At 48.9% G+C, this 26,584-nt stretch overlaps 2 protein-coding genes and 1 non-coding gene across 3 annotated transcripts; 2 read left to right on the top strand and 1 right to left on the bottom strand.

Annotated features, from left to right (window-relative positions):
- Positions 1-2,850: 2,850 nt before the first annotated feature.
- On the bottom strand, positions 2,851-6,623 carry LOC105466249 (IMP U3 small nucleolar ribonucleoprotein 4). Its single transcript, XM_011715272.3, has 9 exons — positions 6,488-6,623; positions 6,237-6,345; positions 4,716-4,799; positions 3,949-4,058; positions 3,735-3,867; positions 3,502-3,656; positions 3,333-3,427; positions 3,172-3,245; positions 2,851-3,089 (listed from the first exon to the last, which is right to left on the bottom strand). The coding sequence occupies exons 1-9, from the start codon at positions 6,488-6,490 to the stop codon at positions 2,977-2,979; spliced, it is 876 nt and encodes a 291-aa protein (XP_011713574.2). The 5' UTR covers positions 6,491-6,623; the 3' UTR covers positions 2,851-2,976.
- Positions 6,624-6,870: 247 nt separating this feature from the next.
- On the top strand, positions 6,871-11,510 carry LOC105466248 (coiled-coil domain containing 115). The gene is made up of 5 exons (XM_011715271.3): positions 6,871-7,422; positions 7,493-7,596; positions 7,684-7,766; positions 8,395-8,526; positions 10,522-11,510. The coding sequence occupies exons 1-5, from the start codon at positions 7,225-7,227 to the stop codon at positions 10,632-10,634; spliced, it is 630 nt and encodes a 209-aa protein (XP_011713573.1). The 5' UTR covers positions 6,871-7,224; the 3' UTR covers positions 10,635-11,510.
- A 1,020-nt stretch (positions 11,511-12,530) lies between these two features.
- On the top strand, positions 12,531-12,602 carry TRNAE-UUC (transfer RNA glutamic acid (anticodon UUC)). Its single transcript has one exon. It is a non-coding gene; the product is annotated as a tRNA-Glu (tRNA).
- The last annotated feature ends 13,982 nt before the right edge of the window (positions 12,603-26,584 follow it).

The following is a 26,584-nucleotide window of genomic DNA, read 5'->3' as shown; positions in this document are numbered from 1 at the left end:
GGCAGGTGCTCACATCTTGTGATGGTGCCTGTGGAGAGACACAACCTCTACTATCATTTTATTTTAATTTTTTCTTTTTATTGAGATGGAGTCTTGCTCTTGTTGCCCAGGCTGGAGTGCAGTGGCGTGATCTTGGCTCACTGCAACCTCTACCTCCCAGGTTCAAGCGATTCTCCTGCCTCAGCCTTCTGAGTAGCTGGGATTACAGGCACCCACCACCATGCCCAGCCAATTTTTTGTATTTTTAGTAGAGATGGGGTTTCACCATGTTGGCCTGGCTGGTCTTGAACTCCTGACCTCAGGTGATCCACCCGCCTCAGCCTCCCAAAGTGCTGGGATTACAGGTGTGAGCCACTGCGCCCGGCCTCTATCATTTTAAAGGCAGAATTCCCCGTGTAGGAATGTATTCATCAGATACACTTGCATAACTACGCACAGAAGTACGTTCAATGATGCTCTTGAAGCAGTATTTGTGGGGATGAAAACAGGAAGCCACCCAACAATGTAGCCACAAGGAAGGAGGCAGATTCATGTGTACTAGACAGCCCTGGCACCCTGTGGCATCCAGTTGTCATTAAAGAGTAAGATGCAAGGTTCAGAGTGGCGTGCACGTGATCCCTTTCAGGTTAAAATGTAACTAACAAACAGTCAACAAACTTATGGATACCATGAATAAAAAATATCAGTCCAGCTGCTTTAAAAAGTCAATACCGACGACCTCTGGAGAGTAGGGATGGATTGTTTGGGGTGGAAGGAGGATGATGGTTTACTTTTCACCATGTGCATTTGTGTGTGTTTTTAAAAATGTTTTGTAGAGATGAGCTCTCCCTATATTGCCCAGGCTGGTCTCAAACTCCTGGCTTCAAGTGAGCCTCCTGCCTTGACCTCCCAAAGCGCTGGGATTACAGGTGTGAGCCACTGCGCCAGGCCTTCTGTATGCTTTTCTATCATGAGGATGTCTTCCAAGTGTGCACCTGCATCCCAAAGAAAAATGGGCAGAGAACTCAGAGGGCAGGTCTCCGTGGTCAAGAAGTGGGTGAAATGTTCACCCACTAACATTACGGTAAAGAACCTCTCTGCTCCCTGGGTGCCCAGTGCTCCAGCAAGGCGTCCAGCCTTCTGGGGGACGATGCAGAACATACACACAAGTGCAGGGCTTCCCTGCCTTTTGCACACTGACAGCATATTACACATGGCGTTTCACACCATGCTTCTTTGTATTTAATGTCTATCTTGAGGAGCTTCTCGATGGCTGCATCTACAGAATGGGGAAAACTATTTGCAAAGTATGTATCTGATAAAGGGTTATTACCTGTCTCAATCTGGGCTGGGCTGTTATAACAAAATACCACAGACTGGGTAGCTTAAACAACAGACATTTATTTCTCGCAGCTCTGGAAGCTGGGAAGTCCAAGATGGTGGCTCCAGCAGATTCGGTGTCTGGTGAGGGGGGGCTTCCTGGTTCACAGATGGCAGCTTCGAGCTGTGTCCTCACACGGCAGGAGGCGCAAAAGAGCTCCCGCGGCCATCTTTTACAAGAGCACTAATTCTATGCACGAGGGCAGAGTCCTCATGAACTAATCGCTTCCCTAAACCGTTGACCATAGGGATGAGATTTCACTATATGAATTTCTGGGGGACACAAACATTCAGGCCACAGCAGTATTCAAATTATATAAGGGACTCAAGTGAACAACAAAGAACAAACGACCTAGTGTATGCAAAAATGCTCAGCATCACCAACTGTTAGGGAAATGCAAATCAAAACCGCAATGCGAGATCACCTCATACCTGTTAGGACGGCTGTTACTAAAAAACACAAGATAAAAAATGTTGGCAAGGATGTGGAGAAAAGGGAACGCTAGTGAACTGCTGGTGGGAATGGAAATCAGTACAGCCTTTATGGAAAGCAGTATGGAGGTTCCTCAAAAAATTAAAAATAACCACCATTTGATGCAGCAATCCCATTTCTGGGTATACATATAAAAAGGAGATGAAATCATTATCTTCAAAAGATAGCTATACTCCCACGATGACTGCAGCATTTCCACAACTGCCAAACTATGAAAACGATCTAAGTGTCTGTTGGTGGATGGATCGGTAAGAAAATGTGGCATATATATTTTTTACAAAAAAAATCCTATCAGCCGGGCGCGGTGGCTCATGCCTGTAATCCCAGCACTTTGGGAGGCCGAGACGGGCAGATCATGAGGTCAGGAGATCGAGACCATGCTGGCTAACACGGTGAAACCCCATCTCTACTAAAAAATACAAAAAACTAGCTGGGCAAGGTGGCGGGCACCTGTAGTCCCAGCTACTCGGGAGGCTGAGGCAGGAGAATGGCGTAAACCCGGGAGGCAGGGCTTGCAGTGAGCCAAGATCCGGCCACTGCACTCCAGCCTGGGCGAAAGAGCGAGATTCCGTCTCAGAAAAAAAAAAAAAACAATCCTATCATTTGCAATAACATGGAGGAACCCGGAGGACATTATGTTAATAGAAATAAGCCAGACACAGGACAAATACCACAGGATGCCACTCACATGAGGAATCAGCCACTGAGCACCGGGTTTGGCCTGTCCCCTCCACGTTGGCACACTGGCAGCTCCCACTCAGTGAGTTAAGTTGGTGGGCTGCCCATGCCACGGACTGGGCCTGCTACCCACATCTACCTGCTGAAGAGCTCATAGGACCCTGACTCTAGAGGGGATGTCAGCATCAAATATCTGACTATGTTAACCCCACACTGACTCCAGGCCAAGCACGTCCCACAGCCATCAGGTCCCCACCCAAGAGGACCCCGATGGGCTTTGCCCTGCAGACGTGGCCTGACCACTCAGAGGCAGGCGCGGCCATGACACAGACGGTTTATTCAGAGCTCTCCACCCACCACGGTTCCACATCCCAGCTCGGCAGGCCTGTCTGTGACGGCCCCATCCTGAGTTCCAAGTCCACGTCCTGACTGAGTGGTGAGTGGGCTCACTCGGCGCTCAGGAAGACCCTCTTGCGTGCGGTATTGGTGTAAGGGTGCCAGCGCCACTCCACGTCTGCTGTGGCCTCCTGCTCCAGCGTGCCCAGGCGGATCATGTACACTGCAGGCAGGGATGGCCATCAGCCCTGGCACAGCCAGCCTCGCCTCCCGACCCCAGACATGCGATTCAGCCTCAAACTCACGCTTTAGCTCAAAGCGGGGCCCGACCTCAGTGAGCTCCACGTTGCGGTGGTCTGTCTTCTTGTACACGTGGTGCCTGGGAGGGAACAGCTGTGGGTCAAAGGCAAGCAGCACGCGGTACACAGGTGGGGACGCTCTCCCGGGGCATGGCCTGTGGACCCACCGGAACGATATGTAGTCGTCCTGGTTTGCGAAGGTGATGACCCGGTGGCTGTCATCTTTGGGCACGGGAAACAGGTATCGGAGGATGTCAGAGACCTGGGGCACAGGGAAAGAGAGTGGCAAATGCCTGGCCTGGCCCGCAGCCCCAGCCTGAAGGCCCCCAGACTCACCCGCTTGCCCAGGCGGGAAGAGAAGCCATGTGTGATGAGGTGGGGCTTGGCCTCTGACATGGTGCCCAGGTCTGGGATGTCATGCCGCATGACCACGTTGCACAGCGTGAAGTAGGCAGTAGGGCCAAAGGGCAGGTGGCTGACGATGAGCCCCACTGGCGGGGAAAGGTGGCTGTCAGAGACCCCCGTCTGCCCTCAGACGGCTCCCACCCCGACTCTCCCTCTGGCCTCACCAGGTGTGCCCCGATGCTCGTGAACGACTAGCAGATCGGTGACGCCGTTGGCTTTGCAGGCTCGCACCAGTGCCCCCACTTCATGTCGACCTCGGTTCATTCGCTGGGCGCCTGGGAACACCAGCTTCAGCTCCTGGGCGTGGATGGCAGTGTGCAGTCAGGACGGGGGCTGTGTGTCCTGGGTGTCTCCCCCTCACTCCCTGCTCACCAGTACCTTTGCAAACATCTTGAGGCGGGAACTGGGGTCTCGGGAGGTAGTGATCATAACCTTGGGATCCTCGACTCCTGCCCATCGGTATTCATCATCCACGTGGCTGGTCACGCCTGTCAGGGGCACGAGGGGCAAGAACATGACAGTCTCGGGAATGAAATGCTAACTTGGGGGCAGCCAAGACCGCCTGGATGGCGCTGTCTGCTGAAGCCTTCAAGAATAGGAATGCTCCACATGCACAACGGGCAAGAGGGCGGCCTCCAACCGCTCTGGCTGCCGAGCACACACGTGGCGGAGGAACAGAATCTTTTGTTTAATTGTAGTTCACTTAAGCTATATCAATCACATGGGGCTAGCAGCTACTGTATGACACAACAAAGTCCACACTCTGCTAAGGTGAACAGTGGCAAACTCCTTTCCCTCAAAACAAGTATCTATAATGTTTGGAATTCCCTTCTTGTTTCTTGAATAATGCAGTGAATTAAACGTATGGGCACCAATGATGTGCGAGGGACACCCTCTTGCCCCGGCAGGCACTCCGGTGGGGGAGGGAATTAACAAGCAAGGCGCGGAGTCACTGGCCCACGTGTGCCATCGAAGTGGGACAGGGCACACTCAGGGAGAGCCCTGCGATGCCATCTGTGCAGTGACAAGGGCATAGGAGACAGTTCCAGGAACAGTTTCCTCTGATGGGACAGTGCCCAGTGTGTCTGAGGAACGACGGGAGACCAGCCAGCTCAGTGTTGGGGAGGGCTACCTTGTATAGTTACCTTCACCTCCTGCATCATCAAACTCCAGGGACCCCTGTAAGGCCAGAGCCTCTCGGCGTAACTCAGTGGGAATCAGGCGGTTTTCTGCGGGGAGAAGAGAGAGGAGCTGAGTGGGTCACGAGCATGGAGCCCTCAGCTCACTCCACACACCACAGCTTACAAGCCTGTACACGCTTGAAATAAAAATACCTCAGTCCATTCTGGGCTCGGATACAGCAGGGATAGAGGTGACAAAACTTTCTACAGGCCAGCCCATAAACAGTGGTTACTAGGACTTCATTTTCTTTAGTCTCACAACTTGAAGACTTTCTAAAATATCTAAACATATTGTATTGCTTTTATAATCAAGTCGAAATCTAAAAATTGATTTTTTTTTTTTTTGAGAGTCTAACCCTGTCGCCCAGGCTGGAGTGCAGTGGCGTGATCTCAGCTCACTGCAACCTCTGCCTCCCAGGTTCAAGCGATTCTCCTGCCTCAGCCTGCAGAGTAGCTGGGATTACAGGCACCCATCACTACATCCGGCTAATTTTTGTATTTTCAGTAGAGACGGCGTTTCGCCATGTTGGCCAAGCTGGTCTCGAACTCCTGACTTCAAGTGATCCGTCAGCCTCAGCCTCCCAAAGTGCTGGGATTACAGGAGTGAGCCACGGCGCTGGACTTTAAAAATTACTTTTGAAAAGAAATATAGACTGTTCTGTATGTATGAAGGTGGACCAGAGACCTTAAAGCTCTCAAGACAGCAAAACCGCTAGTCATGATGCCCACAGTGCCTCAAGGGCATGGCTTCAGCGGGTTCTGGGCCGCAGGCTCTCCACTGCAGAGCAGTGCGCTCCAGGCACGCACTCGGGCACCACTGTTCTCCACGGGGCTCTGAGGAACTCTGGCAGGGAGGATGGGCAGTGCAGTCTGCAGCACCCGCGCTATCCAGATAGTCTTTGGAGAAACTTTCTTTTTTTTTTTTTTTTTTTTTTGAGACGGAGTCTTGCTCTTTTCCCCAGGCTGTAGTGCAGTGGCACGCTCTTGCCTCACTGCAATCTCTGCCTCCCAGGTTCAAGCGATTCCTGCCTCTGCCTCTGTCTCCTGAGTAGCTGGGATTACAGGCGCGTGCCACCACGGCCAGCTACTTTTTGTATTTTTAGTACAGACGGGGTTTCACCATGTTGGTCAGGCTGGTCTCGAACTCCTGACCTCATGATCCGCCCGCCTCGTCCTCCCAAAGTGCTGGGATTACAGGCATGAGCCACCGCTCTAGAGAGAATTTCTATAGGACAAGGTAAAGCCTTTAAAACTGGGGACGAACTTGACACACCGTACACAGCGGGCAAGCTGCAAAACCCGGGTGCTGCAACGTCAACGACAAGTAAGTACCACTGTCACACGGAAGGAACTCTCAAAACCAACAGGAGAATCCAATGGGCAAGGAAAACGGCCGGCAAGCATTTGGAAAGACGCTTGGATATCCGAACACAAGTAAGTGCGGGGGGTTTACCGCGCAGACGCCCGCGGGACCGACCACCGTACCTTCGAGCGCGTGCCTCAGCCGCTCCTTCCTCTCCAGCGCCGAGCGCTGCGCCTCCTCCCGGGCCTTGCGGTACAGGTACTCGCGGCGCAGGCGGGCCTCGCGGCGCAGCTGCGGGAACAGCGGGCCCAGTCACTACTGGCTCCCGAGCCCCGGAGCCCCGGAGTCCCCGAGGCTCCAAGGCCCCAGGGCCACATCCCCAGCACTTCACGCGTCCCGCAGCTCCGAAACAGGAGCTCAAACATCCTCCTACCATCTTGAGCGCCGCTTCCACGTGGGTCCGGGAGACTCTGTGGGTTCCTCTGGCGCCACGCAGTCCTCACTTCCGCCCTCAACCAAGATGGTCCCTTAGACGCTTCACCGGTGCCTGCAGCCGTCGGGCATGCCCTGTGTTAAGATGGCGAATAGGGCTGGGCGGGGGAGGGGGCATGGCAAGGCGATTGGCCGTTCCAGGGGGCGTTCTCCTTGGGACAACCAATAGACTGGATACAGAATGTCACACGCGGCTTCCGACTGCAGCTAATAAAGATGTCCGCCAGCGGCTTCCCCATCCCCGCCCTTCCCCCGCCACCGCCGTGCAGAATGCACGGTTTCAAGATGATGAACCGCTAAAACAATCATAATTAGCGGCTCGAACCAGTTCATCAGCTGTAAAAATGGCACACCGACTGATCTGGAGGTTGCCTGCCGGCTCCTTTCCAAATTAAAACCACTCTTCCCTCAACCAAAATGGTTTCTGCACAGCTTCGCTTTCTTCCATCGCCACAGCAGGGGCCCGAGTTCTAAGACTGGGCAGCTTCCGGAAGGACTCAGAACCACCTTCGGCCCCGGCCGACAGTCCGGCTGGCTGATCCACGTGGGGGCTAACTGGGGAAACCAGTCGATCGGTTGCTTCTGTGCTGCTTCTCTAAGTGCGCTTGCCCTTAAAGGAGCTGACCCGGAGGCCTAGGTGCTGCCGGCGTGGGGATCCCCAGCTGGGAACGCCCCTCCATGGAAGATCTCGTGTGCCCATTGGCTGTCCTGCCAACCGCGGGCGGTGACGGGGAAGGTGGCGGGTCCGGATCTGAATGCGTGTCCATGGCGGCGCTTGACCTGCGAGCGGAGCTGGACTCGCTGCTCCTGCAGCTGCTGGGGGACCTGGAGGAACTGGAGGGGAAGCGAGCGGTGTTGAACGCCCGGGTGGAGGAGGTAGGCGCCTGGGGCGGGCAGGAGGGCACACGGGCGTAAACTGAGGCTCACCGCTGTCCTCTCCTTGCAGGGCTGGCTGTCGCTCGCCAAGGCTCGCTACGCGATGGGCACCAAGTCGGTGGGGCCCCTGCAGTATGCTTCCCACATGGAGCCCCAGGTCTGCCTCCAGGCCAGGTGAGGAAGCGTCCATGCTGGGCTGGGTGGGCGGGCGCGCTCCAGGCCCGGGGTGCCAAAGCTCCATCCTCCCTTCTTGTCCTTCAGCGAGGCCCAGGAGGGACTCCAGAAGTTCAAGGTGGTGAGATCTGGTGTCCACGCCCCAGAGGAGGTGGGGCCTCGCGAAGCAGGTGAGCCCCCTCTTCCTTCTGCAGAACCCCTTCCCAATGTCAAAGACAAAATGCAAATGATGGAGATGGTTTTAATTAGGTTTTTGCGATAAGAGAGAGCATCCCAGAGCTGAAGAACAGAATGTTTTTGTAGGGTGGTTTTGCCTTAGACTTTTATAGGGAGGAGTAGAGAAGTTGGGGAGTTGCTTTACACTGGGAATAGTTTTACAATCACTTAAGTTTCAGTCAGCTGAACAGAAAATATTCATCTGTGTGTCTAGCTAGTTTCAGAGGGACAAACTTCTAATCCCAGTTAATCATTCCTGAGACAAAGAATGGGGAGTTGGAACGTCTGTGTCTGGTCTGTCAGCATGTTCAGGTCCGATGGGTAAGGTCAGTGTCACAGGCAAACAGGGTCATCGGCAGGTCCTACAGGAGTCATGGGAAAGAGTGGACAAACAGTCTCATCTGAATCACAAGGGGAAAGGCTGTGTTTTGTGGTAAGCTGTTTCCTGGAACCCCAAAGTTGGAATTTTCCAACCAACAGTGTTTTCTAGAATCATGAGCTCAGATCAAGCTCAACATTGTCACCAAGACAATACAGGCCAGGGAGTAAGATCCCAGCCTACTCCAACCTTTCTTTCCTCAGCTCTGCGGAGGCGCAAGGGCCCCACTAAGACCCCAGAACCGCAGTCCTCTGAGGCCCCTCGCGACCCCCTGAACTGGTTTGGAATTCTGGTTCCTCACAGTCTACGTCAGGCTCAAGCCAGCTTCCGGGATGGTGAGTGGACCCTGTCGTTTGGCTGTGCGGCCCTCAGACCCTCTATCCACAGGGAACACTGGAGCACTGCTGCCATGGCTGGGGTTAGTCTGTGAAAGACTTTGCAGGTTTCTCTTCATCCAAACTTCTGTTGTTACCCACTGTGTTTTCCAAAAGCATTTACTGATTGTTGGCAGCATTCGGGTTCATGCTAGCTGCTGGGTATACAGCAGAGAACAAAAGAGAAAAACACCTTTTCATGTAATGTTTAGAAGCAGAGAAAGGCAATGTGCAGATAAGTAATAAGTCAGGATGTGAAAATTGTTATGAAAAACACATAATGGAGTGGGACAGGAGTGGGCCAGGGTAGCTATTTTATGAAGGGTGGCCAGGGGAAGTCTCTCTGAGGAGGTGAAGGAAAAGCTTTGTGGGTGATTTTGGGGAATGGTGCTCTAGATGGAGGAACCAGCCAGGACAAAAGCCCTGAAGCCATATATATCAGGTATGTGCGGGGGCTGATGGCCTGAAGTGGAGTCAGATGAAGACTGTGGGACGCACAGAGAGGCTCTGAGCAGAGGATGGTTCGACTGGCTGCACAGGGTCACAGGAATCCTTGGGTGCTGGTTGGGGACACAGAGCAGAGGGAGGAAGCGGGCGTCAGGGAGCGGCCAGTGCGAGAAGCAGATGGCGTCACTGGAGGAGGAGGTAAGTGGTGGGAACCTGCACAGGTTTTAAGAGTAGAAGCCGGACGGGCGCGATGGCTCAAGCCTGTAATCCCAGCACTTTGGGAGGCCGAGACGGGCGGATCACGAGGTCAGGAGATCAAGACCATCCTGGCTAACATGGTGAAACCCCGTCTCTACTAAAAAAAATACAAAAAAACTAGCCAGGCGTGGTGGTGGGCGCCTGTAGTCCCAGCTTCTGGGGAGGCTGAGGCAGGAGAATGGCGTAAACCCGGGAGGCGGAGCTTGCAGTGAGCTGAGATCTGGCCACTGCACTCCAGCCTGGGCGACAGAGCGAGACTCCGTCTCAAAAAAAAAAAAAAAAAAGAGTAGAAGCCTCAGAATTTGCTGACAGATAAGATATGGGAGTAAGGGAAGGAAAGGAGTCCAGGAAAGCCCCCGGTCTCCACTCAGAACCCCTGGAGGATGGAGTGACCCTCACCCACTGTGGGCAGCTGAGGGGATGCCGGAAGGCAGGAGTTGGTGTGGTCTGTGTGGTGTCTACTGATGTCCTGCTGGACAGTCTGAGTGGGCACTTGGGCACATACCTCTGGAGTTTGGGAAAGGCCTGGGCTGGAGAGAGATTTGGGAGTCACTGCATAGCACTGTTTAAATTCCAAAGTTTTTGACACAAACACTGGTTTAAAGCTGAAACAGGATGAGATCAGCAGAGGGCCTGGGGAGTATGGACAGGAGGTGAGGGAGAGGAGGGGAGAAGCCAGTCAAGGAAACTTAGGAGCAACACCTGGGAGCAGGTGTCCTGGAGGCCAAGAAGAGAAAGTGTTTCCTGGAGCAAGCGATCCAATGTGTGGTCAGCCCTGCTACTGAACAGGAGGCTGAAGACTGAGAGCTGCCCGGAGGACTGGGCAGCAGCTGTTCCAGCAGAGACATCGGCACAAGCCACCTAGAGGTGGATCCAGAGTGTGGACTACTGTTGGGGCAGAGAAAAGAAGTGGAGGGAGAGCAGGTGAGGGGAGCGAGAGGCTGTAGTCATGGGGGAAGGAAGGAAATGAGAGCATGAGATGGTATTACTAGCTGTGAATTTTTACTTCCTGGTGGGTGATATAATGGGTCCGGGAAGTCTGAGGACGTAACGTTTTAGCAAAGACCTGAAGGAGGTGTAAGACTGCAGAGGTTCTGGAGCAGCCAATGCAGGGCCGCACCTGGAATGTTTTGGGACAAGTGTTGGGGGCAGAGAGGCCTGGAGCCTCTCCAATTTCTGGGGATGTCCAGATCCTCCTGGGTCCTGTGTTATACCACAGACACCATCCTAACCTTCTCTCCTTTCCTCCAGGCCTGCAGCTGGCCGCAGACATAGCCAGCCTCCAGAACCGCATTGACTGGGGTCGAAGCCAGCTCCGGGGGCTCCAAGAGAAACTCAAGCAGCTGGAGCTGGGGGCTGCCTGACATGCATGCACAGAGGCAGGGCAGTGAGCTCAGCTGTTCTCTGACCTCGCTATTTGATCTCAGGCCTTCTTCCTTCACAAATAGCTCTTGCCCCTACCCCACGCCAGCTAATGCCCACTCTGTCCCTGCTCTGCATGTTTCCTTAGGTGTGAAGTTTGAAGAGGCAAACTAATTTTGAAAGCCACTATTTTGAAACCATTCCGAGGCCTGAGTTCCCATAGGACACACTCACGTGGGCAGGTACACGTTAGTCAACAACTGGAACTGTCTCTTGGATCAGTCAGCTGTGGTTTCGTGGCTGGATGACGGAACACTGTGCGAACAGAGGTGGTGGGGGACAGGAAGTAGTGCTTCATGCTTACTACATCCTCCAAATTGTCTTTGCTGGAGGAGAAAACCGTACTGGGCCAAAAGATCAGGACAATATGACTTGAGTCCACAAGGATACAAACACCTGAGTAGCTGGGCAGCCCTTGGCAGGGTCTAAGCCAGGAAGTGAAAATGATCTGGCCTAGATTTTTAAGGGAACTCTAGGAAGAGGCCTACCTTTTTAAAATCCTGTCTCTTTATCTTACCATAAGAGGCTGAACCTCTCTTCATTTTTTGGAAGGGCCACTTGTGTTTTCTGTTTTGGGAACTTCATTTTTCTACTGGGTTGTTGATCTTTGCAATAATTTCTAGGAGCTGTTTATGTTTTGAGGTAATTGGTCCTTTGTTCATATGTATGAGATGGAAGTCTCATTTTTCAGTTTATCTTTTTGCTTATGATTTTTTTGACTTTTTATTATAAAATAAAACATATTACATCAAACCGCACAGAACAGTTGAATAGCTTAATGAATAACTACAGTAAAAGCTATGGTAACCACTACCCAACTTTTGTGTTTTTTGATCATTATTTGTACATACAATTGAATGTATCCAGCTGTCACATGATTCTGAATTTGGGCTTGTAACTGGTAAGGCAATCAGGGAATTCTCCAGCATTTTCAAGAACCTCTGTGGTTTCCGTTGAAATGTCCACTGAGTCATGTCCAGCTTTTCCACCGTCCGCCCACATGCTGTATGTTGGTTAATGCTGCCCTTTTGTTTTGCTAACTCCAGTGTAAACTCAATGTAATTTGGGGGTTTTCATTCTGTTCCGCAGACATTACTGTCAACACACCAGTACTACATCGTTTTACTTCTTGAACTTTGACATAACCCCTGTAGGACAGATTTGCCATTGGTTGAGGGGTCGTTTATTGGCCTGTTGACCTTGAGTTGTCAGGGAAAAGACTAAGGGAGGAACTCAAAAGGAACCCCCGTGACTGCAGGAAAAATGGATATCTGCCCCTAGCCCTCACCAAAGGTTTCCTTTCATCACAAGATCCTATCTACAAGGTGCCCGTTAGTGAGATTCTGAAGCCAAAGTAAGGAAAAAAATAAGTCAATTTTGCTGGGGCCACAAATTCTTCAAGGAGGAGGTGCGACCCCATGGAGCACGCCCTTCGCTGCTGGTCGTGGGCGGGCACTGGGGTGGGCATGCGCCGCCCACTGTGGGCTCGGGGCTGGACTGGCAGGTCGGGCTGGGACCACGGGCTCTGCAACTGCGGTTGATGAAGACAGCAAATCTTCAGCACAACGTCCTTAACTCCCTGCCCTGATCTTCTGCCCTGACTCCAGCTCTGGGGGAGACCACCAGGAAAGGGGGTTCTGCCTGCGGGGGGGGGTGCCTTGTCCCACCAGGGCTAAGTGGGAGACGGGTCCGTGCAGCCAGTCTGGCAGGGCTGCAGTCACACCGGTTTCCACAGGGACAGCAGGAGCTCAGCGCTGTGCAGTGGTAGGGGGGAGGTGCTGGCGGCGAAGCTGCGGCATGTCATGTATACAGACATGGTGGCATGACTGCTGAGCGGTTCCCCTATGGTCTAGCGGTTAGGATTCCTGGTTTTCACCCAGGCGGCCCGGGTTCGACTCCCGGTATGGGAACAAAAGTGGTTTTTTGTTTTTGTTTTTTCTGCGGATGTATGTTTTTTTTCTTTCAAGTTGAAAATGTTCGCCAGAAGAACTTTGACTTTTCACCACTAGAATATTTCAGGACAGATTGGGTATTTCCTCTTCATTTGAACTTGGAGAAACGCCCAGGGAGATCTGGGCCCCATTGCTGTGTGTTTTGATGGCAGTGACCATTTTCATCACGGCATTAGCTAGTTGTTTTGACCATCAATAGCTTACTGAGTATATTAGATGCCATGTGCATCACAGGTGTGAATATTGGAATTAGTGAAATGCCCGATAACATTGAAAATATTCAAAATGTGTTGCTGTGGAACCCCCAGCAGAAGACACGTCCCCACGGGCCCCCATCGTGCTCCAGTGCACTGGCTCAGGTTGGCAGGGGCCACCTCGGGTCCATGAGCAGCCTCTGCAAGGCGGGGAGAGGAAGTCCTAGGCAGTCTGCTGGGAGCATAGCACTCTGGAAAAATTTACTTTTCTCTCTTGCTGCTGCTTTGTTTGGTCCAGTAGTCAGGGTTCCTGTTTTCTCACTCGGACAGTCCAGGCTTGACTCCACTCCCTCAGCAGAAAACCAACTTCAAACTTCAATGATGCCTTCCTGCCAGCAAACACAGACACATCCCTTTTAAAGGAGAACCCAGCTGGGTGAGTGGGCACCTTCAGTCCCAGCTGCTAAGGAGGCTGAGGCTGGAGGTTTGCCTGAGCCCAGGAGGTTGAGGCTGCAGTGAGCCGAGGTCGCGCCAGTACCCTCCTGCCTGGGCCACAGAGTCAGACCTCTTACCTAAAAAAGACACTGTTTTTCGGCTTGCTTGCTCAATTAATTCAGGGAGATTATATGTAGGGCTGAGGTCATGTCTTCAGGAATTACTGCCACACTCATTCATTCATTCATTCCTGCCTTTGTTTTTTACAATTATTTTTATAATTATCGCTAGTAAGCATACCAATGAAAATTATTGTTCTGGCACATAAAGAGCTTCAAAATCATCACTTGCATTCTTACAAGAAAAAAGCTGAACGAACTGAAAAATCAACAACTCTCAGATGCCTCAGAAAATTGAGGTCACGTGGCAAACCACTCCCCTGAAAATTAGAAGGAAAGGCAAATACAAAGCCACAGCTTCCAGGCGCAGAAGCTGCTGCTGCAGCCAGCAACTTGTAGGGAAGCTTAAAGGGTGGCTGACTAACTGCCAGAGCCTGGGCATGTAAGCATGAGAGAGGAAAATGCTGGGGACCTAGCCTTGAGGGGCCCCCACACTCTCATGGGTTTTATCTCCAGGAATTCTATTAGGTTCTTGGGTGAAAATCAGAGAAAAATCTGCTGGAGCTTCTGGCAAGGGGAGGGAAGTGTAACCACTTTGAAATGCACACAGAATGTCCTGTTCTCCTTAACAAAGGCTTAAGGTCAGAGCAACTACCAGAGCCCACCCAACCCAAGGGAAGGAAAACATCCACCTCCAGTTCTCTCTAGTCTTCCAATCTCAAATAAACAAAGCTGAGAAGCACTTGTGAGGGGCACAGCCTAGGGACCACTGGTTCACAACAAGACTGGGCCTTGATGATGGGTCTATAGACCACTCCCCACTGTCCCCACATCTCACTGCCACATCACTTAGGGCTCCGATATGTTAATAGGGGATTACAACTGAAAGAACTGCAAGGCCCAGAATTCATGTAAGACTCCAGGGAAACCCAAAGGCAACAGGGGATGCAAAAACAAGGACACTAGAGGAAATTTTAGCCTCTGACATTTACAACTACAGTACACAAGAAACACAGCCTTGCTCCTTAGTCAGATAAATATAAAACTTCACAGTAAAAGCCTATTTACCTCAGTTCCTCTCACCTCATGCATGTTTGGCTTTCAACAGAAAATTACAAGATGGGAGATAGAACATTTCTACAGCAGAATGCCTCCATCAGTCAGTTGCCTGCCTGTGGAATTTTGGAAGCCCCATGGCCTTCCTTTATTCCATTCCATCTCGGTCCCTTAGAGTCAATGCTGCCATGTTTCTACTGCTATCAGAGTCTCAAAACCTTTGTCTCCTGCATAATTCATGGGGTTTCAGCCAACAGACAAACGGGCCTTCCACAGATCTTTCCTTGGTAACCCCATCTCTATTTCTGGCTTCTGCTGAGATGCTGGAGTGGTTCCGTGAGTCACATGTCCAATCTCTTTAGCAAAATGTTATCCAGCCACACCCTTGGTTCTTTTTTTTTTTTTTTTTTTGAGAGGGAGTCTCGCTCTGTTGCCCAGACTGGAGTGCTGTGGCCGGATCTCAGCTCACTGCAAGCTCCGCCTCCCGGGTTCACGCCATTCTCCTGCCTCAGCCTCCCGAGTAGCTGGGACTACAGGTGCCCGTCACCCCGCCCGGCTGGTTTTTTGTATTTTTTAGTAGAGACGGGGTTTCACCGTGTTAGCCAGGATGGTCTCGATCTCCTGAACTCATGATCCGCCCGTCTTGGCCTCCCAAAGTGCTGGGATTACAGGCTTGAGCCACCGCGCCCGGCCCAGAGTACACTTTCTAACGGTGAGTTTCCTAATTTTTGTAGTCTTTGTAATCTGGACATCCTGGGAGCCCCTAAATCATTAAGTGCCAGCTCCTTTCTGCTTGACTGTTCTTTACTCAATATACCTTTTTCCTCTCACAGTTCCTATTAGCAACAAGCAGGTGTACCTTCGACACTGCCCTTAGAAATCTCCTCAACTAAATATCCAAGCTTATTATTTATCATGTCTACTTTCCATATAACAACAGAACACAATTTAGTCAAGTTCTCTACCACTTGATAACAAAGACCTCTTTTACTCAAAAGTCAAAGAACATATTCCTCATTTCTTTCTAAGACCTCACCAGAAGCACCTTCAACATTATGTTTCTACCAACATTCTGTTCATGACAATATATGTATTCTCTAAGAGCATCCGTCCCCAACTGTTTTGGCACCAGGGACAGGGGCTGGGGGGTTGGGGGGGAGACAGGCTGATTTCAGGATGAAACTGTTCCACCTTAGAGCATCAGGCATTAGTTAGATTCTCATAAGGACCGCACAGCTTCAATCCCTGGCATGCACACTTCCCAACAGGGTTCGTGCTCCTATGAGAATCTAATGCCTTGCTGGTTTGACAGGAGGCGGAGCTCAGGCGGCAATGCTGGATCGCTGGCCGCTCACCTCCTGCTATGTGGCCTAGTTCCTAACAGGCCAGGGACCTGCACCAGTCCTTGGCCTGGGGGTTGGGGACGCCTGCTAAGAGAATAGAAGCTTCTCTACAGGTCTTCTCACTTCCTTCTGAGCTTTCATTGGAATTACTGTTCACATCTCAACCAACTGTTTCCTCAGTGGATTCTAGGCTTTTCTATCACTGCCTCACACTTCTTCCAGCCTCTTCCTGATTCCAAAGCTCCTTCCACATTTTAAGTCTTAGTTACAGAAACATCCTACTTCCTGGCACCAATGTCTGTATTAGTTTCCTAGGCTGCCACAGTAATTTAACACAAACTTCGTAATGTATCCTCTCACAGCTCTGAAAGTCAGAAGTCTGGAGTCCAGGTGCTGGCAGACCCCTGTGTCTTCTGAAGGCTCTAGGGAAGAACCCTTCTCTGCTTGTCCTAGCTTCTGGTGGTTCTGAAAGTCCTTGGCGTTCCTTGAGTTGCAGCTACAGCGCTCTGATCTCTGGCCCCATCCTTCACGTGGCTGCCTTCTCCATATGTATCCATGTGTCCTCTCCTCCTCTTGCAAGAACAGCGGTCACTAGATATAGAACCTACTCTAAGCTGGGTGCAGTGGCTCACGCCTGTAATCTCAGCAATTTAGGAGGCCGAGGCAGGCGGATCACCTGAGGTCGAGAGTTGGAGACCAGCCTGACCAATATGGAGAAACCCCGTCTCTACTGAAAATACAAAATTAGCTGGGCATGGTGGTGCATGCCTGTAATCCCAGCTACTCGGGAGACTGAGGCGGGAGAATCACTTGAACCCGGGAGGCGGAGGTTGCTGTGAGCCGAGATAGCGCCATTGCACTCCAGCCTGGGCAACAAGAGTGAAACAACAACAACAACAACAACAAAAACAGAAACAAGAACCTACTGTAATCCAGTACAAATCATCTTAATTACATCTGCAAGATTGTATTCCCAAATAAAATCATATTCTGAGGTTGTGGGTAGACATGATTTTTTTTTTTTTTTTTTGATGGGGAAACACTGTTCAACTCAAGACAGAGCACTTGGAGGGACAAACTGCAAAACCAGTGGATTCCTATAACAAAGTTTTAAAAATGCTGCCTTGACCCACTTTTGAGGCCCTGGCTAGAGGCCAGTTTCCCTTCTTGGGCACCCAGTTAAGTTCATACCCGCAACCACTGGACACTCTCAGTCTGAGTTCCGCACACCTGCCCTCATCACTCCCTCCCCACCCCATAACACGTGCTCGCTCGGGAACTGAGTAAAATGTTTCAGGGTCCGTCATATCCTATCTTTTCAGTATCAGTCATTTCCTAATCTGAATAATGTTACCTAAATAATAATAAAACCTACGGAAGCAGCGGGCCCAGCAAGCAGAGGGGCTTGGTGGGCTACAGTGACGGCCACTAGGCCGCCCTTGCTTACAGACTGGCCCCACCCCGTGGCAGCACCAGTCCGGGACGCAGCTATTTTTTGCTGTCTACAGGGTGTCTGGGGAATCTCATTCCCAAATTGTGAAACTTTGAGTCATCCCGAGTTTCTCCTAAACCGAGGTATCAAGCGCTCCGGGCAGCTCAAATTGGCCACTTCTGGTTGTCAAAAGACTCCACAGAGGCGAGCAGGCAGTGAGGGGTGTGGCTCTCCTCCAGGTGCCATGGAGCCGGCTGAGTGGCTCATCAGGGGAGCGGACACATGGCTGGCAACACCATGACTCTCTACGGCCCATTCCACCGCACAGTACAGCGGGAGGCCGCGCTGCCAGCACGGCCCGGGGCCTGGTGGCTCACGGGGTTGGGGCGCCTGCAGCCTCTTCCCGGATCCAGGGCATCCCTGGAGTCCTTGATAGTATTTGTGGACTGCTATGGTGTTGCCTGCCTTGATGCTGTCGCCGTGTGTCCCTCCAACCCCGTGCAGGACAAGGGCTCACACCCATGGAGGCCGCTGGCACAGTGCTCCCTAAAAAATGAAGGCCGGCCCAGCGGCTCAGGCCTGTAATCCCAGCACTTTGGGAGGCCAAGCAGGTGGATCATGAGGTCCAGAGATAGAGACCATCCCGGCCAACATGGTGAAACCCCATCTCTACCAAAAATTCAAAAAAATAACTGGGTGTGGTGGTGGCGCCTGTAGTCCCAGCTACTAGGGAGGCTGAGGCAGGAGAATGGTGTGAACCCGGGAGGGGGAGCTTGCAGTGAGCCGAGATCGCACCACTGCACTCCAGCCTGGGCGACAGAGCGAGACTCTGTCTCAAAAACAAACACAAAAACAAAATAAAATAAAAAATAAATGAAAGGGGAGGGAACCCTTCTTCCTGCCCTGCCGGAGACCCCCAACAAGGAGGTCATGCGGTTGATTCAGGAATGGGAAGCCCTGAATGCTGGCCTCGCAGAGCAGTGACGGTTAGGTTAGGTTGGTGAAAGTAGAAATGAAGAAATGTGGGTGAGTTCAAGAGAGACTGATGTAGTAGAATTAGTGTGTCTTTGCAATGTTTGGATGTGAGGAGTCAACGAGCAATGAAAGCTGTTTTCCAGATTTCTGTCTCATGCAACTGTTTGTGCCTTTCACTGCAGAAGCTGGAGACTAAACTGGGCTGGAAGTGGGTAGTTTTTTTGTTTTTTTGGAGATAGTCTTGCTATGCTTTCCACCCTGGACTTGAATTCCTAGGCTGAAAGGATCCCATCCTCCCACCTCAGCCTCCTGAGTAGCTGGGACCACAGGTGTGTGTCCCTGTACCCAGCTTCATGAGTTTAGTTTTACATATGTTGAATTTTAGCCATCTTGGTTAAAGATTTCAAGGTAGAAATGGTTACGTGGGTCTGTAGCTCAGTGCAGAGGCTGGTTATGTGCTCCATCTGGATGCTGAAGTTACTTACCCCTTCAGGGAGGTCTTGGAATGAAGAGGAATTACTGAGCTAAGTGCCAGAGTCCCTAGTGAATGAAGAATGTAATTAGGGTATTTTTTAGATGGCACAACAAAGGGGATTGGATAGAACTTTGGTTGAATGGTTTGGTCTCTTCACAGGAAGATTGCTTTCTACAAGCGAACGTGTTAGTAATGGTCCGGAAATAGTGACGGGCACAAAGAGCTGACTGCTCACCCTCAAGTGAAGAAATAACACTTGAGAGTACTTAGGAAAGCTAGTCTTGGCAGGAGAGCGCCAGGTTTTAATTTGAGGAGGTCAAAGGAATGCTTTAGACTAGTTACGGATGTGGAAGTTTGTATAATGGAAAGGTTTAGAGACTTTCAGAAGAGGAGGTCTCTGCCTTTCCAGAATGCATATTCTCTTTTCCTTACTATTTATGTTATGATGCACAAATTATTTACATTACAGAACCAAGCTTTTACAAATTTAAATACACAGATTTCACATTTTTAAGGAAAAATTTTTTATTGCTTTCCCCATTGAGTTTTTTGTTTTCCCTACATTTCTTTCTCTTTCTTTCCCCTCCCTCCTTTCTTTTCTTTCTTTTCCTTCCCTCCCTCCCTTCCTCCCTCCCTCCCTTCCTTTTTTGAGACAAGGTCTGCCCTCTGTCACTTGGACTGGAGTGCAGTGGCACAATCTCAGCTTACTGCAACCTCTGCCTTCCAGGTTTGAGTGATCCTCCTGCCGTAGCCTCCTGAGTAGCTGGGACTACAGGAGTGTGATACTATGCCTGGCTCATTTGTTTTCGTATTTTTCGTAGAGGTGGGGTTTCGCCATGTTGCCCAGGCTGGTCTCCTACTCCTGAGGGTCAAGCGATCCGCCTGCCTTAGCCTCCCAAAATACCAGGATTACAAGCATGAGTCACCGCGCCCAGCCCACATTTTCTGCTTTTTATGTATCTGCTTTTCTATTTCAGGACTCATATGAATGAGCAAAACGTACATTGAACACTCATGCAAAAGAGCGTAAGAATCTAGCAGAGGCTTTATTGGCCTCTGAGACTTTGGATGCCAAAGAGATTCACGTTGTTCTTGAGGGGAAGAAAGAAACTGGAAGTGATATGATAACCCTCTTCTTGATAGGGATGCATTGCTAGTTTCATCGAAGAATGGAAGCATTCGTTTTTCAGCAGTGCTTTCCCATCCATTCTTGAATTAAGGGTGTGAGATACTTTGTCAGTCTATTGCCATGATGACACCTATTGCAAATTAGCAACCTTGTAGCACGCATATTTAAAAAAAGAACAACCAGGATTTAGAACAGCTTATTTGAGAAATGTTAGTCATAAAGTTGAAAGTAATGATTCTATGGTTGGTGACTCTACCAGATGCGAATAAAAATTGTTCCCTTAGCTCTTGGGAAGCATTTTTAATTTGTAAGCTAAAATTGTTGAAGGATATCCATTATCTCTTGATAGTACCATTTATCTTTTATACTAAAATATTTGGTTGTTGGTAAATCATAATTTTATGTACATCAGTGGAAACAATTAAGATGCAGTAGTTATGCTTCAGATTAACTGCATATACAATGTTTAAGAGTACAGAGTTTTAATTCAGTTACAATCAGAATTTAAATGGTTATAACATTTTAAAATGGACAATAAAGAGGCAGACCATAAGAAGTAATGTAAAAGATGTGGAGAAACTATAACCCTCATACGTTGCTTGTTAGAATACAAAATTCTACACTCACTTTGAAAACCACATCCATTTAGTTATGAGCATATTTCTTAATTTTAATATGTCATGTTTTAATAAAATATGTTAGAATACAGACTTGATCTTTGGATTGAAAAAATAATACTGTGCAGTGGACATGAAGATTTGGAGAGTTGGTACCTTCGAAACAAGTATTTTATTTCTGTCTATATATCTTTCTGTCCCTACTGTTATGCATGAATCCTTATTTTCGTCAGGAATATAATCTTTCCTCCCCTTTCTCAACAGAAAATTAAATTATATATAAAAGCGATTTTTTCTGAACCATTTACATCTTCCATCAGCATGACAATATAATGGGTGGCTAATCTGTTATGAATGTGAGAATGCATTTCATTGAAGAAAATTACTAACTTGCCAAACAGGGAGGGTGGGAGGACACTTACTTCTTAAATTCTACTTCTGAGCGCTTAATGTGAATGTTCTGCATTTCCGGAAGCAGGTGCTTGACTCATGCAGGAAATCAAGCCTGAGAGAAAGGCTGGTGAGCTGCTTTGTCTGAGAAAGGCAGAATTGTTATTGTGTTCAGCCTGGCCTGCACTCTCCGAATTTGTTTTGGCAAAGAACGCTTGAGTGTTTACAGAGGCCCAGATGTTGGTCAAGGGCACAACACAGTGAGCCATTGTGGGGAGGCAGGATCCATTTTAGATCCCATGTGAAAGGGCCTGTTAAAGGTGTGAAGAGGCCTCAGAAGACTATAATTCAAAGTGAATCTCTGGATTCCTTAGGAGCTATGAGAAAATAAGGGCCAGGAAGGAGTGCTTTCATTCAGGTTAAAGCAATTACAGGTGAGGACAGCTATGGGCAGAGAAGTACTCCTGAGGGAGTTGGTTTTTTTTTTTTTTTTTAAGAGAGGGAGTCTCGCTCTGTCGCCCAGGCTGGAGTGCTGTGGCCGGATCTCAGCTCACTGCAAGCTCTGCCTCCCAGGTTCATGCCATTCTCCTGCCTCAGCCTCCCGAGTAGCTGGGACTACAGGCGCCCGCCACCTCGCCCGGCTAGTTTTTTGTATTTCTTAGTAGAGACGGGGTTTCACCGTGTTAGCCAGGATGGTCTCGATCTCCTGACCTCGTGATCCGCCCGTCTCAGCCTCCCAAAGTGCTGGGATCACAGGCTTGAGCCACCGCGCCCGGCAGGGAGTTGGTTTTAAAATAAACGCTGTGTCTGGAATTGGTGGGTTCTTGGTCTCGCTAACTTCAACAATGAAGCCCTGTACCTTTGCAGTGAGTATTACAGTTCTCAAAGATCGTGTGTCCCGGGTTTGTGCGTTCAGATGTTCTGATGTGTCTGGAGTTTCTTCTTTCCAATGGGTTCGTGGTCTCACCGGCCTCAGGAGTGAAGCTGCAGACGTTCACGGTTAGTGTTACAGCTCATAAAGGCGGCCTTGACCCAAAGAGCTAGCAACAGCAAGATTTACCGCAATGATAAAGAACAAAACTTCCTGACCACGGAAGCTGACACAATAGGTTGCGGCTCTTAGCGCTGGTGGGCTGCTTTTATTCCCTTATCTGGCCCCACCCACACCCTGCTAATTGGTTCATTTTACAGAGAGCTGATTGGTCCATGTTACAGAGAGCCGATTGGTCTGTTTTACAGAGAGCTGATTGGTCCGTTTTGACAGAGTGTTGATTGGTGCCTTTACAATCCTTCAGCTAGACACAAAAATTCTCCAAGTCCCCACCCCACCTTTGGTAGACACAAAGCCCTGATTGGTGGGTTTACAAACCTCTAACTAGACACAGAATGCTGATTGGTGCGTTTATAAACCTCTAACTAGACACAGAATGCTGATTGGTGCGTTTACAATCCTTTAGTTAGACAGAAAAATGCCCACCCCACGTTTAGCTAGCCAGGAAAGAGCAATGTCTTAGCTATTGTGCTGATTGGTGCCTTTACAAACCTTTAGCTAGACTGGAAAGTTCTCCAAGTCTCCACCAGACCCAGAAGCCCAGCTGGCTTCATCTCTCAAGGGCACTGGCGGCGGGACTGTGCCGCACCTAGGCCAGTCACCTAGTGCGGCCCGCGAGCCCGCGCCCACCGGGAACCGGCACCAGCTCGGGAGCGCCCCGGGCAGCCCCGGCTCCCACCCGCGCCTCTCCCTCCTTACCTCCCCGCTAGCAGAGGGAGCGGGCCCCGGCCTCGCCAAGCCCAGAGAGGGGCCCCCACAGCGCAGCAGCGGCGAAGGGCTCCTAAAGCGTGGTCAGAACGCACACGGAGACTGAGGAGGCGCCCAGAACGAGCAGGGGCTGCTAGCAGGCTGTCACCTTTCAATGCCATATAAAGATTGCTGGCAATTATCTTACAACTGTATCAGTCAGATAAGAACTCAACCACCCTTTGCAGATTTGCCTCTTGCAGGATCAGAAACCGTAATTTGGTAGCTGAGGGAGGGTGAATGGAATTAGGGAAGAAGTAAAGAACTGTGCCTGCCTCTTACCTTTATTGCATTTGGCCAGACTGCAACAGGCCCTAGCTGATTAACTCTTGACTTTGGGGCTCTTTTTTTTTTGAGAGACGGAGTCTCGCTCTGTCGCCCAGGCTGGAGTGCAGTGGCGCGATCTGGGCTCACTGCAAACTCCGCCTCCCGGGTTCACGCCATTCTCCTGCCTCAGCCTCCCGAGTAGCTGGGACTACAGGCGCCGCCACCACGCCTGGCTAATTTTTTGTATTTTTAGTAGCGACGGGATTTCACCGTGTTAGCCAGGATGCTCTCGATCTCCTGACCTAGTGATCCGCCTGCTTCGGCTTCCCAAAGTGCTGGGATTATAGGCGTGAGCCACCTTGCCTGGCCGACTTTGGGGCATTTTTATCATTACATGGGGAGGGACATTCTGTTTCAGTGCTTTGTCAATTGAAGCAGCATTGGGTTTTTTATATTCCTTGAGAATCATGTTTTTAGCCTGGGCGAAGAACAGGGACATATATAATTGATAGGTGATAGTGGGAGATGATGTTGCCTTCTGATTCCCCTTGCATTCTGTTGAAAGCTTTCCTATATGATTATGTTAAAACTCAGGAATGACCTTGCGAGACCCTCATTCTTTGCTCTTCCTCCTCTAACCACAAGGTTAGAGCCTTGTTTTTGTTTAGCGTCTCTCTGTATTTCTCTCCTCTGTATGCTGTTGCACCTTAGTGCAAGCGAAAGACTGTCCCTCTAGCTTTTTTCTGTTCAGGATGTATGTCCAGCTGCTTTCTCTGTTTCTTCACAGTGTTTGATTTGTACTTTTGTAATAAACTGTTCTATAATTTATCGTGTCTATTTCTGCCTTCCCCCCTACCGAGTTCCAGGAAGTTTCTTTTGAACACCTTTGCATCTCTAAAGCTAAATGGAGTGCTTTATAGGTAGGTACCTAATACATTTTAATAGGCATTCAATCGATGAAATTTCCTCATTCTGTCAGCGTCAGGCAGAGCATCAGAACAGATGGATCAGACTCTCTGAGGAGGGTTAAAAAATGCTGCAGAGAATAGGAGTATTAAGTGCTTTTTTCACCTGTGAAAATATCCTGGGGAGTATTGTAGTAAAAAGACTGATGGGCCAGGCGTGGTGGCTTACACGTGTAACCCCAGCACTCTGGGATGCCGAGGCGGACGATCACTTGAGGTCGGGGGTTCAAGACCAGCCTGGCCAACATGCTGAAGCCCTGTCTCCACTAAAAGGGCTTCTCCTGGGCAGGGGGGCGTGCACCTGTAATCCCAGCTACTTGGGAGGCTGAGAAAGGAGAATCGCTTGAACATGGGAGGAGGAGGTTGCAGCGAGCTGTGTTCGTGCCATTGCACTCTGCACTCCAGCCCGGGGGACAGAGTGAGACTCCATCTCAAAAAGACTGGTGGAATGCCTTCCTGTAGGGCAAAGTCTGATTTCTTTTTAAGAAGAGAAAAAATATAAGGCAAGATTGTGACCCAAGATAACAGCACCTGTCACATAGAAGGATCTGTCAAATGAGTAGACACTTAATTTAAGATCTCTAGCATGTGAAATTCTAAGGTATTCTGGATTGATTTTATAGAGATGCATTTTATCCTTGCTCAACCAGTTTCTGTTATTTAGGTTCGAAATCATATATATTGCATACATTTATTACTAATGAAAGTGACTTGGAATTCAACCTTATGGGACACAGAGTTAAACGAGTCTTTTATATATGTATTTCTTTCTTTTTTCTTTTTTCTTTTTTTTTTATGAGATGGAGTCTTGCTCTGTCACCCAGACAAGTGCAGTGGTGCGATCACGACTCACTGCAACCTCCGCTTCCATGTTCAAGCGATTCTCCTGCCTCAGCCTCCTGAGTAGCTGGGATTACAGGTGTGCACCACCACACCCAGCTAATTTTGTATTTTTAGTAGAGATGGGGTTTCACCATATTGGTCAGGCTGGTCTTGAACTCCTGACCTCATGATCCGCCCACCTCAGCCTCCCAAAGTGCTACGATTACAGGTGTGAGCTACCATGCTTGGGCCTATATGCGTATTTCTTAATGCTGAAAGCCTTCAGACTCAACTGTAAGACTAGAAGAGGATGTTGATGGACTTATGGTAAGTGAAGCAGGAGCAGCAGCAGTTAAACTCATCTTATTTAAAGACTTCTAGTTATTAATCACATCCATGTCAATTTTTTTCACACCAAATTTGCAGTTAAAACCCACAAGTTCCATAGATTATGTGATAGAGACCATGTCATTAAAGTGGATGACTATGTTCTTGCTTTCCTTTAGGAAGAAAGTAGTATTTCTGGGTTTTGTTTACTGAACACCTAAATGGAATTTTTAAGTTGAATTGATACGCCATTAGCAATCAGATGCAGACTTTTTTGGAGTTAAAAATAATGAAATGGAGTATTTCATGTTATAAAGAAATGAAAAAATTAATCTTTAATATTTTTCAGATCTTATGTTCTCTCTATATATGTATATATGTGTGTAATATATACATATATATTCCAATATTATCTCTCCTTAGATATATATTGTCCAGTAAATCTACCAAATGAGCAAATTAAAAGGAGATGGTTTTATCTTTGAGTCGATGGGTGTCTACTGAGTAGGGTCTATATTTAAATAAAAATGGTTATAATGCAAAAAACCATGGACTGTATGGACTCTGAGGGAGATGGATATATAGTGAGAACATCTCTGTAGTTGCCCTTTATTACTGAACAATTACGTATAAGTGAACAATTTTACCTAAATGTGCTTATCTTTTATGCTTCCTGCAGAAATGATTTAGACTCTAATCTCACATTTTGCTACTATTGTCCTGGAGCATGTTGACAACCTGTTGTTCTTAAACCAGAGATGCTTGTTACTTCTGTGTAACTCTCTTAGAAATCACAAACCAGTTGATGAAAGAGGCAGGAGTGGGATAAAATGGTAGAAGAAGAGAGACAAATTAGAGAGGAAATTTGAGAAACTGGCAGTTAAAAGGATTTACAAGAAGGAAAAAAAGGAATCTTTACATTATTTTGAAAAAACCTCACAGTTATCAAAAAACAATCAACCTTAGCCAAAAATATGAAGTGATTGAATGGTTATAATAAATTTGTGAATCAGGTTATACATTCTAAGTTTTTGATGTGTGCATTTAGCACTGTAAACTTTCCTCTTAATACTGCTTTGCCGTGTACCAGAGGTCCTAGTATGTTGCACCTTTGTTTCATTAGTTTCAATAAATTTCTTGATTTGTGCCTTTATTTCATTGTTTACTCAGAAGTCATTCAGGGACAGGTTTAATTTTCATGAAATCGTGTGATTTTGAAAGATCTTCTTGATATTGATTTCTATTTTTATTGTACTGTGATCTGAGAGCGTGGTTGGCATGACTTTGGTTTTTTTTGAATTTGCTAAGAATTGTTTTATGGCCAATTGTGTGGTCATTTTTAGAGTATGTGCCATGTGCAGATGAAAATAATATATTCTGTTGCTTTTGGGTGTTCTGCAGATGTCTGTTAGGTCCATTTGGTCAGGTGTCAAGTCCAGTTCCCAAATATCTTTGTTAGTTTTCTACCTCAGTGATGTGTCTAATACTGTCAGAGTGGTGTTGAAGTCTCCCACTATTATTGTATGGTTATCTAAGTCTCCTCATACGCCTCTAGGAACCTGTTTTATAAATCTGGCTTCCCCTGTGTCAGGTACA

The sequence above is a fragment of the Macaca nemestrina genome (assembly GCF_043159975.1).
Source record: "Macaca nemestrina isolate mMacNem1 chromosome 11 unlocalized genomic scaffold, mMacNem.hap1 SUPER_11_unloc_1, whole genome shotgun sequence".
Taxonomy (NCBI): domain Eukaryota; kingdom Metazoa; phylum Chordata; class Mammalia; order Primates; family Cercopithecidae; genus Macaca; species Macaca nemestrina.
Note: the sequence above shows the minus strand (reverse complement) of the source record. Positions and strands in the feature narration are given on the sequence as shown.